This window comes from Ranitomeya imitator, chromosome 5 (genome assembly GCF_032444005.1).
Source record: "Ranitomeya imitator isolate aRanImi1 chromosome 5, aRanImi1.pri, whole genome shotgun sequence".
Lineage (NCBI taxonomy): Eukaryota > Metazoa > Chordata > Amphibia > Anura > Dendrobatidae > Ranitomeya > Ranitomeya imitator.
The window spans coordinates 659,863,957-659,877,223 of NC_091286.1; the positions used below are offsets into that span (position 1 = coordinate 659,863,957).

Genomic DNA, 13,267 nt, shown 5'->3' on the forward strand with positions numbered 1-13,267 from the left:
CACCTCCTCAACCTCTCACTTACAAATGGTGTCTTCCCCTCATCCTTCAAGCATGCCTCGATCACACCCATCCTCAAAAAGCCCTCCCTCGACCCATCCTCTGTATCTAGCTGTTGCCCGATATCTCTTCACCCTTATGCCTCAAAACTACTGGAACAGCATGCTCATCTTGAACTGTCCTCCCACCTCTCCTACTGCTCCCTCTTTGATCGGTTACAATCTGGCTTCCGACCCCATCACTCAACTGAAACTACCCTAACTAAAGTCACCAATGACCTTCTAACTGCCAAGAGCAAGCGACACTACTATGTCCTCCTTCTCCTGGACCTGTCTTCTCCCTTCGTCACTGTCGACCATTCCCTCCTGCTACAGATTCTCTCATCTCTTGGCATCACAGACTTGGCCCTATCCTGGATCTCGTCATATCTAACAGACCGAACATTCATTGTCTCCCTCTCCAACACCACCTCCTTACCTCGCCCCCTGTCTGTCATTGTTCCCCAAGGCTCAGTCCTAGGGCTCCTGCTTTTCTCCATCTTCACCTGTGGCCTGGAACAGCTCATAGTATCCCATGGTTTACAGTATCATCTCTACGCCACCAACAACACGCAGATCTACCTCTCTGGACCTGACCTCACTTCCTTACTGACCAAAAGCCCACAATGTCTGTCTGCTATTTCAGCTTTCTTTTCTGCTCTTTTTCTAAAACTGAACATGGACAAAACAGAATTCCCCATCTCACTCTGCCCCTCCACGAGACCTATCCATCAATGTCAATGGCTGCTCACTTTCCCCGGTTCCACACGCTCGGTGCCACGGGGTGATCCTCGACTCTGCCCTCTCTTTCAAGCCACATATCCAAGCCGTTGCCTCCTCCTGCCGACTCAAACTCAAAAAATATTTCCCGGATCCGTGCATTTTTTGACCATGAAACCACAAAAATAATAGTGCACGCCCTTATCATCTCCCGCCTCGAATACTGCAACCTCCTACTCTCTGGACTCCCCTCTAGCACTCTGGCACCTCTTCAATCCATCCTACACTCTGCTGCCCAACTAATCCACCTGTCTCCCCATTACTCCCCAGCGTCCCCTCTCTGCCAAGCACTTCACTGGCTTCCTATTGTCCAGAGGCTCCAGTTCAAAACCCTAACTATGACATACAAAGCGATCCACAACCTGTCTCCTCCATACATCTGTGACATGGTCTCCCGATACTTACCTACACGCAACCTTTGATCCTCTCAAGATCTCCTTCTCTACTCCCCTCTTATCTCTTCTTCCCATTAACCGCATACAAGACTTCTCCCGTGCTTCCCCCATACCCTGGACCTCTGTACCCCAACACATCAGACTCTCACCTACCACGGAAACCTTCAAAAAGAACCTGAAGACCCACCTCTTCTGACATCCCGATCCTTAGCCTGCTGAACCGCTGTACGACCAGCTCTACCCTCTCCTACTGTATCCTCACCCATCCTCTGTAGACTGTGAGCCCTCGCGGGCAGGGTCCTCTCTCGCTCTGTACTTGTGTGCCTTGTTTTGCTCATGTTTATTGCACTTGTCTATATTTGCCCCTTCCACGTGTAAAGCGCCATGGAATAAATGGTGCTATAAAAATGTGTAATAATAATACTCACTTTGTTGGGATTGAGGTAGGCACAGGAAGAGGTTTAACCCCTTTCCAACACCAGGCATAATAGTATGCCGATGTCATACACCCTCCCTTTGATGTGGGCTCCGGCGCTGAGTGCACATCTTTTCCGGTACATGTCAGCTGTTTTGAACAGCTTACATGTGCCTCTAACAGCCGCGGGTGGAATAGCAATCCACTCGCGGCTGTTAACTAGTTAAATGATGCTGTCAAACTCTGACAGCGGCATTTAACACGCGCTTCCGGCAAGCGCGTCGGAAATCCCGCCTATCGGTGACCATCGTCATGTGATCTCGGGTCATCGATGGCTTGGAATGACAACCAGTGGTCTCCAGCAGACCTCTATGGTTGTCACCCTGTGGTCGGCACTCATAGCAAGTCAGCAATTCTGCTATATACAGTCGATCTGATCATCGCCTGTATGTAGCAAATGCGATCAGATTATGGCAGATTCTAGTCTCCCATGGAGACTATTGAAGCATGTCAAAAGTAAAAAAAAATGTTTTAAAAAGTTAAAAAAAAAAAAAAAAGATAAAATCACCCCCCTTTCGCCCCATTCAAAATAAAACAATAAAAAAAATCAAACATACACATATTTGGTATCGCCACGTTCAGAATTGCCTGATCTATCAATATAAAAAAAGAACCTGATCGCTAAATGGCGTAACGAGAAAAAAAGTAAAAACGCCAGAATTACTTTTTTTTGGTCGCAACATTGCACTAAAATGCAATAACAGGCGATCGAAAGATCATATCTGCACCAAAATGGTGTAATTAAAAATGTCAGCTCGGCGCGCAAAAATTAAGCCCTCACCCAAATTGAGATCACGGAAAATGGAGACGCTATGGGTATTGGAAAATGGCGCAATTTTTTTTTTTTAACAAACCTTGGAATTTGTTTTCATCACCTAGATAAAAAAGAACTATACATTGTTGGTGTCTATGAACTCATATTGACCTGGAGAATCATAATGGCATGTCAGTTTTAGCATTTAGTGAACATAGTAAAAAAGCTAAACAAAAAAAACAATTGTGTCATTGCACTTTTTTTGCAGTTTCACCGCACTTGGAATTTTTTTTCCCATTTTCCAGTACTCGATATGATAAAACCAATGGTGTCGTTCAAAAGTACAACTTGCCCCTCAAAAACAAGCCCTCACATGGCCATTTTGATGGAAAAATAAAGAAGTTATCGCTCTGGCAAGAAACAAAATGCAAAAGCGAATATAGCTCCTGTCATGAAGAGGTTAAGTAAAACATCCAGGCTGGTTTAATTCATCGTAAACCTTGCCATAAGCAAAGAAAATAAATGGCATTTCTTTGTAGGCAAAACAAAATAAACAGTTCAAATAAAAGCACTTTAGTGATAGTCCAGTATACTGGGGCTGGATAGCATCCAGTATACCAACTTAGTCTGGAGGCAACACACAGGAGGCCTTCTTACCTCCATTCACTCTGTACTTATGATACAGCTGGACTTCTTTATATCCGGCATATCCCCGGGGTGGGGATATGTGAGAAGCCTGTCCCACCCATCTTTCTTACTGCTCATAAACCCAACTCGTGTCACGCCTTATTAGCACTCTCGGCATCATATGTTCTGACGTTAGCTTCTGAGCTTACATCACCTCCATGATGCATATCTCCCATCAATGATGTGTCCGGCGGCCATCTTACACTGCCTACAGTAAAGCATGGCAGTGGCTTGCTGATGACTACAGTGAAGGATGGCGGTGGCTGGTTGATGCCTACAATGAAGCATGGTGGTGGCTCAATGATGTCTACAGTGAGGTATAGTGATAGCTTGGTTATGCCTTCAGAGAAGCATGGCAGTGGCTCTGATTTGCTTCCTCTGGCACTGGAAACCTTCCAGTTTGTGTAGGTTAATATAGATTCGATCAAGTATCAGAAAATTCTTTGGAGAAAACATCATACCTTCTGTGAGGAAGCTGACACTTAGGCATCATTGGATCTTCCAACAGCAAAAATGATGTTAAGCACACCTCACAGTGCAACAAGGCTTGGTTTCAGAAGACATTCTAGAGTGGCCATCACAGTCACCTGACTTGAAGCCCATTCTAAATGTTTAGTGGGATATAAAGAAGGCAGTAGCAGCAAAAACCAAGAATATTAGTGACTTGGAGGCAATTGACCATGAGGACTGGGATGTGACTCCACATGAACGCAGCCAGAGGCTGGTGCCTGGGTGTACATCATCAGGTTATAACAGCCAGAGGGACTTTACTAAGTGCAAAAGACACGTGTCGTGAAAGGGTGAATAATTCTGAGCTGTATACATTGTTGTTGTAAGATTTTTTCCAATTTTTGCAACCTCTGACCCCTGCAGAAGTTCAGCACTGAGTCCCTGTCGCTGCTCCCATTTTCAGTTATTGTCTGCAGTGCTGACATCACGTCGACAGCACTGCAGTCAATCTTTGAGCCCAAATTGACTACATGTTCCTCTCAGAGCTGCTAAGCTCATGGATTGGCTGCAGTCCTGTCGACGTGACATCAGTGCTACAAACAAGAACAGACATCGGGAGCAGCGCAGAGATGCAGCAATTTTTTTTTTTTGCACCAATACATCATAGAAAAAAAAAGGAAACCACTACCGTCTCCATTTAAACATGCTGTTTTGTGTATAAAGCTCCTGTGCAGACCTTCAACAATACATAACAAACCTGCAGTTAGGCATTACGGTAGATAAGGAGGCGGACCTGACTACACAGGGTTTGTTTGTAGTCTGACGTCATGGAGACACACAGGTTTGCAGAGGAGTAGCATACACAAAGTGAAGAAAATTTTATTCAACTCAAATTTCTTCATTTTTGTAGATGCATGGGGGTAATAATAGCTGTATAAGTATATACGCCCATTAATGTGGTAATAAGCCAGGCTATCAGTCTCAGCAGTATTACGTGACCCATTATGTCCTCCTTATTTCACGAGCTGCGACTGTTCCTCGTTGACTACAGGGCACGATAATCCTATATACGGCATACACACTTAAGTGGATTTTCTGACTTGCAGGGATTGGTCCCGGTCCAAGCAATGGCTGCTCAACCTATTCAAAAACATTGTAGCTGAAGCCGAGAAAAATAAACCTTCCGAAGAGAGCAATAAGGTAGGAAACCGTATCCGACATGGCAGCGTGACAATATTGTATTGCCTGGTTTTTAACACTAAGGTTCGGATACGGCTTTAAAGAAGGCTACTACTTGTGATATAACACAGTTTTATTTCAAAGTACTAAATTAAAGGAATAGTATGATTGTGTACACTTTTGTAGATTTTAAGATACAAAGGTTAAGTACATGCAAAGATTAAATACATACAGTGGGGGAAATAATTATTTGATCCCTTTGCTGATTTTGTAAGTTTGCCCACTGACAAAGACATGAACAGTCTATAATTTTAAGGGTAGGATAATTTTAACACGGAGAAAATCCAGAAAATCACATTGTATAAATAATATAAATTTATTTGCATTTTGCAGTGAGAAGTAAGTATTTGATCCCTCTGGCAAACAAGACTTAATACTTGGTGGCAAAACCCTTGTTGGCAAGCACAGCAGTCAGATGTTTTTTTGTAGTTGATGATAAGTTTTGCGCAGATGTCAGGGGGAATTTTGCTCCACTCCTCTTTGCAGATCATCTCTACATCATTAAGATTTTGAGGCTGTCGCTTGGCAACTCGGAGCTTCTACTTCCTCCATAAGTTTTCTATGGGATTAAGGTCTGGAGACTGGCTAGGCCACTCCATGACCTTAATGTGCTTCTGTTTGAGCCACTCCTTTGTTGCCTTGGCTGCATGTTTTGGGTCATTGTCTTGCTGGAAGACCCAGCTACTACCCATTTTTAATGTCCTGGTGGAGGGAAGGAGGTTGTCACTCAGGATTTTACGGTGCATGGCTCCATCCATTCTCCCATTGATGCGGTGAAGTAGTCCTGTGTCCTTAGCAGATAAACACCCCAAAACATAATGTTTCCACCTCTATGCTTGACAGTGGGGACGGTGTTCTTTGGCTGATAGGCAGCATTTCTCATCCTCCAAACACGGTGAGTTGAGTTAATGCCAAACACCTCAATTTTTGTCTCATCTGACCCCAGCACCTTCTCCCAATCACTCACAGAATCATCCAGGTGTTCATTGGTAAACTTCAGATGGGCCTGCACATGTGCCTTCTTGATCAGTAGGACCTTGCGGGCACTGTAGGATTTTAAATCTTTACGACGTAATGTGCTACCAATGGTTTTCTTGGTGACTGTGGCCCCAGCTGCCTTGAGATCATTAACAAGTTCCCCCTGTAGTTTTACACTGATCTCTCACCTCCCTCATGATCAAGGATACCCCACGAGGTGAGATTTTGCATGGCGCCCTAGATCGATGTTGATTGACAGTCAGTTTTCTTACTATTGCACCAACCGTTATCTCCTTCTCACCCAGCGTCTTACTTATGGTTTTGTGGCCCATTCCAGCTCTGTGCAGGTCTATGATCTTGTCCCTGACATCCTCCTTATAAAGGTCTTTGGTCTTGCCCATGTTGTAAAGGTTAGAGTCTGACTGATTAATTGAGTCTGTGGACAGGAGACTTTTATAAAGGTGAGTATGTAAGACAGCTGTCTGTAATGCAGGTAACGAGTTGAGTAGGAGAATCTAACTGGTCTGTAGGAGCCAGAACTCTTAATGGTTGGTAGGGGATCAAATTCTTGTTTCTCACTGCAAAATAGAAATACATTTATATGATTTATACAATCTGATTTTCTGGATTTTATTTTTGATATTGTGTCTCTCAATGTTAAAATTGACCTACCCTTAAAATTATAGACTGTTCATGTCTTTGTCAGTGGGCAAATTTACAAAATCACCAAGGGATCAAATACTTATTTCCCCCACTGTATGAAGATGAAATGAAATACATATATAGCTTAAGTACATAAAATCACATCATCACCAAGGGGCTTTTAAATATTATACGTCTGGAATATCAGAGAAGCAAGCACCAAGACAGAGAAACTCCTGGAAAATTCTCAACACTGCATGGGCGTCCCCACTTATGCAGGTATCACAACATTGTACGCGTATAAGTACAGGTACACAGGATGTTTTACTCATCCACTGCTGAGGTCACTAACGTTTTGTCTCGCTCCTTGCACTTGGATGCAACATCAAGATCCGCTGCTGGCAGCTCCTTTTACAATTGACAACTAATGAGGTCCAAGATAGGAGACAAGTCTGAAGATGCTGCAGGCCATGGTTGCATGTTTAGGCCATGCAGGCTGCTCACAGTAGCACGAGGAACATGCGACTTGGTGTTGTCTTGGTGAAAATCGGCTCCTGGGACACTTGGAGAATTTATTTGTGTGCCCAAATGTAAAACAGCTTCCTATAATGAAATAAGTCACTGGCAGAGCTGATCGGGATTTTCTAGGACCCAGCATAGGTATGGTCTGGTGTGCCGGCAGACACCTGGCGATCAAGTGAAGAGAAGACAGAAGCGGTAATAAACCGCTTCTGTCTTCGCCTATGGTCCGCGGCTGTGTCTTAGATCCAGGGACTGTACCTGTTCTTTCTGCATTGCAGGGTCTTTACCCCAACACCTCAAATTAATGGCGATCGGTCATTATTAGGCTAAATAGTCTGTCAACACAGAATTCAAACCTTGCAGTGTAAATATATATTGCTGCACTTGCCAGAAATCGTTCTTTAGTCGGTTATGTTAATGAGGCACTCAGTGCACCCTGGGTGTGACCAAACAGGTTAGTGTCATGCACCTTCCCACCGACTTGTTTTCCATCAATCTCCCCTTTCCTCTGGATTCAGAAAAGATAAAACTGTCAATCAAGGAAGAGGAAGGCAGAGACACTGTTAATGGGAAAACAAGTAGGTGGGAAGGTTTCGCTGAACTGTTTGGCCACACCCAGGGTGCACTGAAGACCTCATTAGCATGTCTGAATAAAGATTGATTTCTGGCATATGCAGCCACGGATTTGGACATAAAAAGGTATGACTTTTACTAGGACTTTGACCCTTACATGGTGATGTGCTTGGTTTGGACAGTCATTTTATACTTTAATGTAACATTGATAAATTGTTGTTTTTTTTTTTGTCCTGATGCTTGCAGACCTTGTTACATCATGTGCTGGATTCTCTCAAAGGTAATTCCACCTACAACAACAGCTTGTTACTGCTCTGGGCATCGCAGGCGAATGCCAACCCGGTGAGTGCAAACATTCTTCTCCGAGCTTTGCTCCAGTTTTCCATGTGCCGGATATGTCGTGCTCACACACAGATGCGGCTATTGTCTAGCAGTCTGTAATCTTTTGTGGATATAAAACTTTTTTAGCCATACAAGGACTTTTCTTGTTTTTTTACGGGACGAGTCGTGATCTTAAATGACCCCATTCACGTTACTATATAATGTACTGAGAAAAAATCTAAATAAAATCGTAAAAAAAGAGCAATTCTGCCGGGTTTTTTCAGGTTTTGTTCTTGCTGCACTCAGTGTGCAATAACAAAGAACCTGACAACATGATGCTGCGGGTGAGCACGATAACGGCGATACTAAACTTGTAAGCTTTTAATTATTATTTTCGTGGCTTAAGAAATGCAAAACTTCATTTTGGAGAGGTTTTTTTTTCTTTTTTGTGTGCCGAGATTATTGGCTTATTTTTGGGAGACAGATGATGCTTTGATGACTTTGTAATCGCGTTTTTGGTCTAATGTGCGATGAATGGAGACCGCTGCAGCCAATTAGTAGCTTCAGTTGTCACTTCTGGCAAAACACCGCTGCAGCCAATTAGTGTCCTCACTTGTCACTTTTGGCACATGACCACTGCAGCCAATTAGTGCCCTCACTTGTCACTTTTGGCACATGACCGATGCAGCCAATTAGTGTCCTCAGTTGTGACTTCTGGCACATGACCACTGCAGCCAATTAGTGTCCTCAGTTGTCACTTTTGGCACATGACCACTGCAGCCAATTAGTGTCCTCAGTTGTGACTTCTGGCACATAACCGCTGCAGCCAATTAGTGCCCTCACTTGTCACTTTTGGCACATGACTGCTGCAGCCAATTAGTGTCCTCAGTTGTGACTTCTGGCACATGACCACTGCAGCCAATTAGTGTCCTCAGTTGTGACTTCTGGCACATGATCGCTGTAGCCAATTAGTAGCTTCAGTTGTCACTTCTGGCAAATCACCGCTGCAGCCAATTAGTGTCCTCAGTTTTCACTGCTGACACATGACCGCTGTAGCCAATTAGTGTCCTCACTTGTCACTTTTGGCACATGACTGGTGTAGTGTTATGAAAGGCAATTCAGTACTACAATGGACATACAGTGATCTGACAATAACCCAAAATCATAGAACGAGCTCTGAGACGTGGGAACTCTGCAGACCGCAATCCCTAATCCTCTCCAAACAACACTAGAGGCAGCCGTGGATTGCGCCTAACTCTGCCTATGCAACTCGGCACAGCCTGAGAAACTAACTAGCCTGAAGATAGAAAATAAGCCTACCTTGACTCAGAGAAATACCCCAAAGGAAAAGGCAGCCCCTCACATATAATGACTGTGAGTTAAGATGAAAAGACAAACGTAGAGATGAAATAGATTCAGCAAAGTGAGGCCCGACTTTCTTAACAGATCGAGGATAGAAAAGGTAACTTAGCGGTCTACACAAAACCCTAAAGAAAACCACACAAAGGGGGCAAAAAGACCCTCCGTACCGAACTAACGGCACGGAGGTACACCCTTTGCGTCCCAGAGCTTCCAGCAACAAATTAGACAAGCTGGACAGAAAAAATAGCAAACAAATAGCAAAGAAGAACTTAGCTATGCAGAGCAGCAGGCCACAGGAATGATCCAGGGAAAAGCAAGTCCAACACTGGAACATTGACAGGAAGCCAGGATCAAAGCATTAGGTGGAGTTAAGTAGAGAAGCACCTAACGACCTCACCAGATCACCTGAGGGAGGAAACTCAGAAGCCGCAGTACCACTTCCCTCCACCAACAGAAGCTCACAGAGAGAATCAGCCGAAGTACCACTTGTGACCACAGGAGGGAGCTCTGCCACAGAATTCACAACAGTACCCCCCCCTTGAGGAGGGGTCACCGAACCCTCACCAGAGCCCCCAGACCGACCAGGATGAGCCACATGAAAGGCACGAACAAGATCGGGAGCATGGACATCAGAGGCAAAAACCCAGGAATTATCTTCCTGAGCATAACCCTTCCATTTAACCAGATACTGGAGTTTCCGTCTCTAGAAACACGAGAATCCAAAATCTTCTCCACAATATACTCCAATTCCCCCTCCACCAAAACCGGGGCAGGAGGATCAACAGATGGAACCATAGGTGCCACGTATCTCCGCAACAATGACCTATGGAATACGTTATGTATGGAAAAAGAATCTGGAAGGGTCAGACGAAAAGACACAGGATTAAGAACCTCAGAAATCCTATACGGACCAATGAAACGAGGTTTAAACTTAGGAGAGGAAACCTTCATAGGAATATGACGAGAAGATAACCAAACCAGATCCCCAACACGAAGTCGGGGACCCACACGGCGTCTGCGATTAGCGAAACGTTGAGCCTTCTCCTGGGACAAGGTCAAATTGTCCACTACATGAGTCCAAATCTGCTGCAACCTGTCCACCACAGTATCCACACCAGGACAGTCCGAAGACTCAACCTGTCCTGAAGAGAAACGAGGATGGAACCCAGAATTGCAGAAAAATGGCGAAACCAAGGTAGCCGAGCTGGCCCGATTATTAAGGGCGAACTCAGCCAAAGGCAAAAAGGACACCCAGTCATCCTGATCGGCAGAAACAAAGCATCTCAGATATGTTTCCAAGGTCTGATTGGTTCGTTCGGTCTGGCCATTAGTCTGAGGATGGAAAGCCGAGGAAAAAGACAAGTCAATGCCCATCCTACCACAAAAGGCTCGCCAAAACCTTGAAACAAACTGGGAACCTCTGTCAGAAACGATATTCTCTGGAATGCCATGTAAACGAACCACATGCTGGAAGAACAATGGCACCAAATCAGAGGAGGAAGGCAATTTAGACAAGGGTACCAGATGGACCATCTTAGAAAAGCGATCACAGACCACCCAAATGACTGACATCTTTTGAGAAACGGGAAGATCAGAAATAAAATCCATAGAGATATGTGTCCAAGGCCTCTTCTCATCCTGACCCTGACAAAGAGCCAGCAAATTTTTCTCTGCCTGATCCACTGAATTAGGTTCATCGTACAGCAATCCGAGCGCCAGGAAAAACGCATCGATATTACTCAATGCAGGATCTCCTGGCGCAAGAGAAAATGCCCAGTCCTAAGGGTCGCCGTGCAAAAAAGAAATAACAATCAAAACCTGTTGAACTGGATCACCAGAGGAGCGAGGTTTCAAGGCCAGAAATAATTTACAATTATTTTTGAAACTCAGAAACTTAGTTCTATCTCCAAAAAACAAATCAGGAATAGGAATTCTTGGTTCCAACATAGCTTTCTGATCAATAGTGTCTTGAATCTTTTGTACTCTTGCCGAGAGCTGATCCACAAATGAAGACAGACTTCTAATGTCCATCGCTACACCTGTGTACTGAACCACCCAAATGTCTAGGGGAAAAAAAAGGCAAAACACAGTGCAAAGAAAAAAACATGGTCTCAGAACTTCTTTTTTCCCTCTATTGAGAATCATTAGTACTTTGGCTTCCTGTAATGTTATGAAAGGCAATTCAGTACTACAATGGACATAGCGGTCAGAGCACATACAGTGATCTGACAATAACCCAAAATCATAGAATGAGCTCTGAGACGTGGGAACTCTGCAGACCGCAATCCCTAATCCTCTCCAAACAACACTAGAGGCAGCCGTGGATTGCGCCTAACTCTGCCTATGCAACTCGGCACAGCCTGAGAAACTAACTAGCCTGAAGATAGAAAATAAGCCTACCTTGCCTCAGAGAAATACCCCAAAGGAAAAGGCAGCCCCCCACATATAATGACTGTGAGTTAAGATGAAAAGACAAACGTAGAGATGAAATAGATTCAGCAAAGTGAGGCCCGACTTTCTTAACAGAGCGAGGATAGAAAAGGTAACTTTGCGGTCTACACAAAACCCTAAAGAACACCACGCAAAGGGGGCAAAAAGACCCTCTGTACCGAACTAACGGCACGGAGGTACACCCTTTGCGTCCCAGAGCTTCCAGCAACAAATTAGACAAGCTGGACAGAAAAAATAGCAAACAAATAGCAAAGAAGAACTTAGCTATGCAGAGCAGCAGGCCACAGGAATGATCCAGGGAAAAGCAAGTCCAACACTGGAACATTGACAGGAAGCCAGGATCAAAGCATTAGGTGGAGTTAAGTAGAGAAGCACCTAACGACCTCACCAGATCACCTGAGGGAGGAAACTCAGAAGCCGCAGTACCACTTCCCTCCACCAACAGAAGCTCACAGAGAGAATCAGCCGAAGTACCACTTGTGACCACAGGAGGGAGCTCTGCCACAGAATTCACAACAGTGTCCTCACTTGTCACTTTTGGCATATGACCACTGCAGCCAATTAGTGTCCTCAGTTGTGACTTCTGGCACATGACCGCTGCAGCCAATTAGTGTCCTCAGTTGTGACTTCTGGCACATGACCACTGTAGCCAATTAGTATCCTCAGTTGCGACTTCTGGCACATGACCGCTGCAACCAATTAGTGTCAATCAGTTTTCAATTCCGGCACATGAACAATGCAGCCAATCAGTGGTCTAAGTCGTCACTAGCCAAATGACTGCGACCACAGCTTAATGCTGAGACACCACAGTACGGCACATGAAAGCTGATCCAAACTAATCTGTCATTGTGTTGCATTATTTATTTTTCCCTTGTTCTATTTGTGTTTGTTGTTTTTCTCTCTTTTGTGGCTCAGTCTCCTGTGTAGCTGGCACCGTGGTTATTACACCCTCGTGCATATTGGTCAGGTTGTGTGCACCCTCCTATACATGCGCTGATATAACGGTCATTTCCACCTCTTTGTTGGGCAGATCACATTTTGGGCTCTTACATTCCTGATCTCTGAGCCTGAAGTTTATGGGAAAGTCATGGATGAGATCACGTCGGTGTTTGGCGGAGCAGGTGATCCACTACATGATTTATTCTATTGGTCGTATCGATATGATGTAAGTCAGGACTGTGTCGTAATCCAGCCAGAGGGTGTAAAGTGCCGCTACGTCCCACCCGAGAGACCCCCGTCACATCTGTGTCATCCATATCCTTGTCAGCAAAAGGAGAATCGAGCAACAACCTGCTATCATTTCTACATAACCCCGGGAGCGAGAAGTCGTCTCGACAACTAGTAATCACATCATGTGACAGCTCTGAGTGCAGCTCTGGAGTATAATACAGGTTGTAACTCAGGATCAGTAATGTAATGTATGTACACAGTGACTGCACCAGCAGAATAGTGAGTGCAGCTCTGGAGTATAATACAGGATATAACTCAGGATCAGTAATGTAATGTATGTACACAATGACTGCACCAGCAGAATAGTGAGTGCAGCTTTGGGGTATAATACAGGATGTAACTCAGGATCAGTAATGTAATGTGTGTACACAG

The 13,267-nt window shown here is 44.5% G+C and overlaps 1 protein-coding gene across 4 annotated transcripts in view; it reads left to right on the plus strand.

Moving 5' to 3' along the window:
* The window catches only part of CYP39A1 (cytochrome P450 family 39 subfamily A member 1), a 148,047-nt gene that overhangs the window by 64,086 nt on the left and 70,694 nt on the right, over window positions 1-13,267 (plus strand). For all 4 annotated transcript variants that reach the window (XR_011312532.1, XR_011312533.1, XR_011312531.1 and 1 more), the window contains exons 5-7: window positions 4,684-4,777; window positions 7,778-7,873; window positions 12,696-12,786. Coding sequence is in view for 1 of the 4 variants with exons in the window: in XM_069728205.1 (XP_069584306.1) it covers window positions 4,684-4,777; window positions 7,778-7,873; window positions 12,696-12,786 (281 nt within the window). In the remaining 3 variants the exon portion in view is untranslated. The remainder of the gene's footprint in view (window positions 1-4,683; window positions 4,778-7,777; window positions 7,874-12,695; window positions 12,787-13,267) is intronic.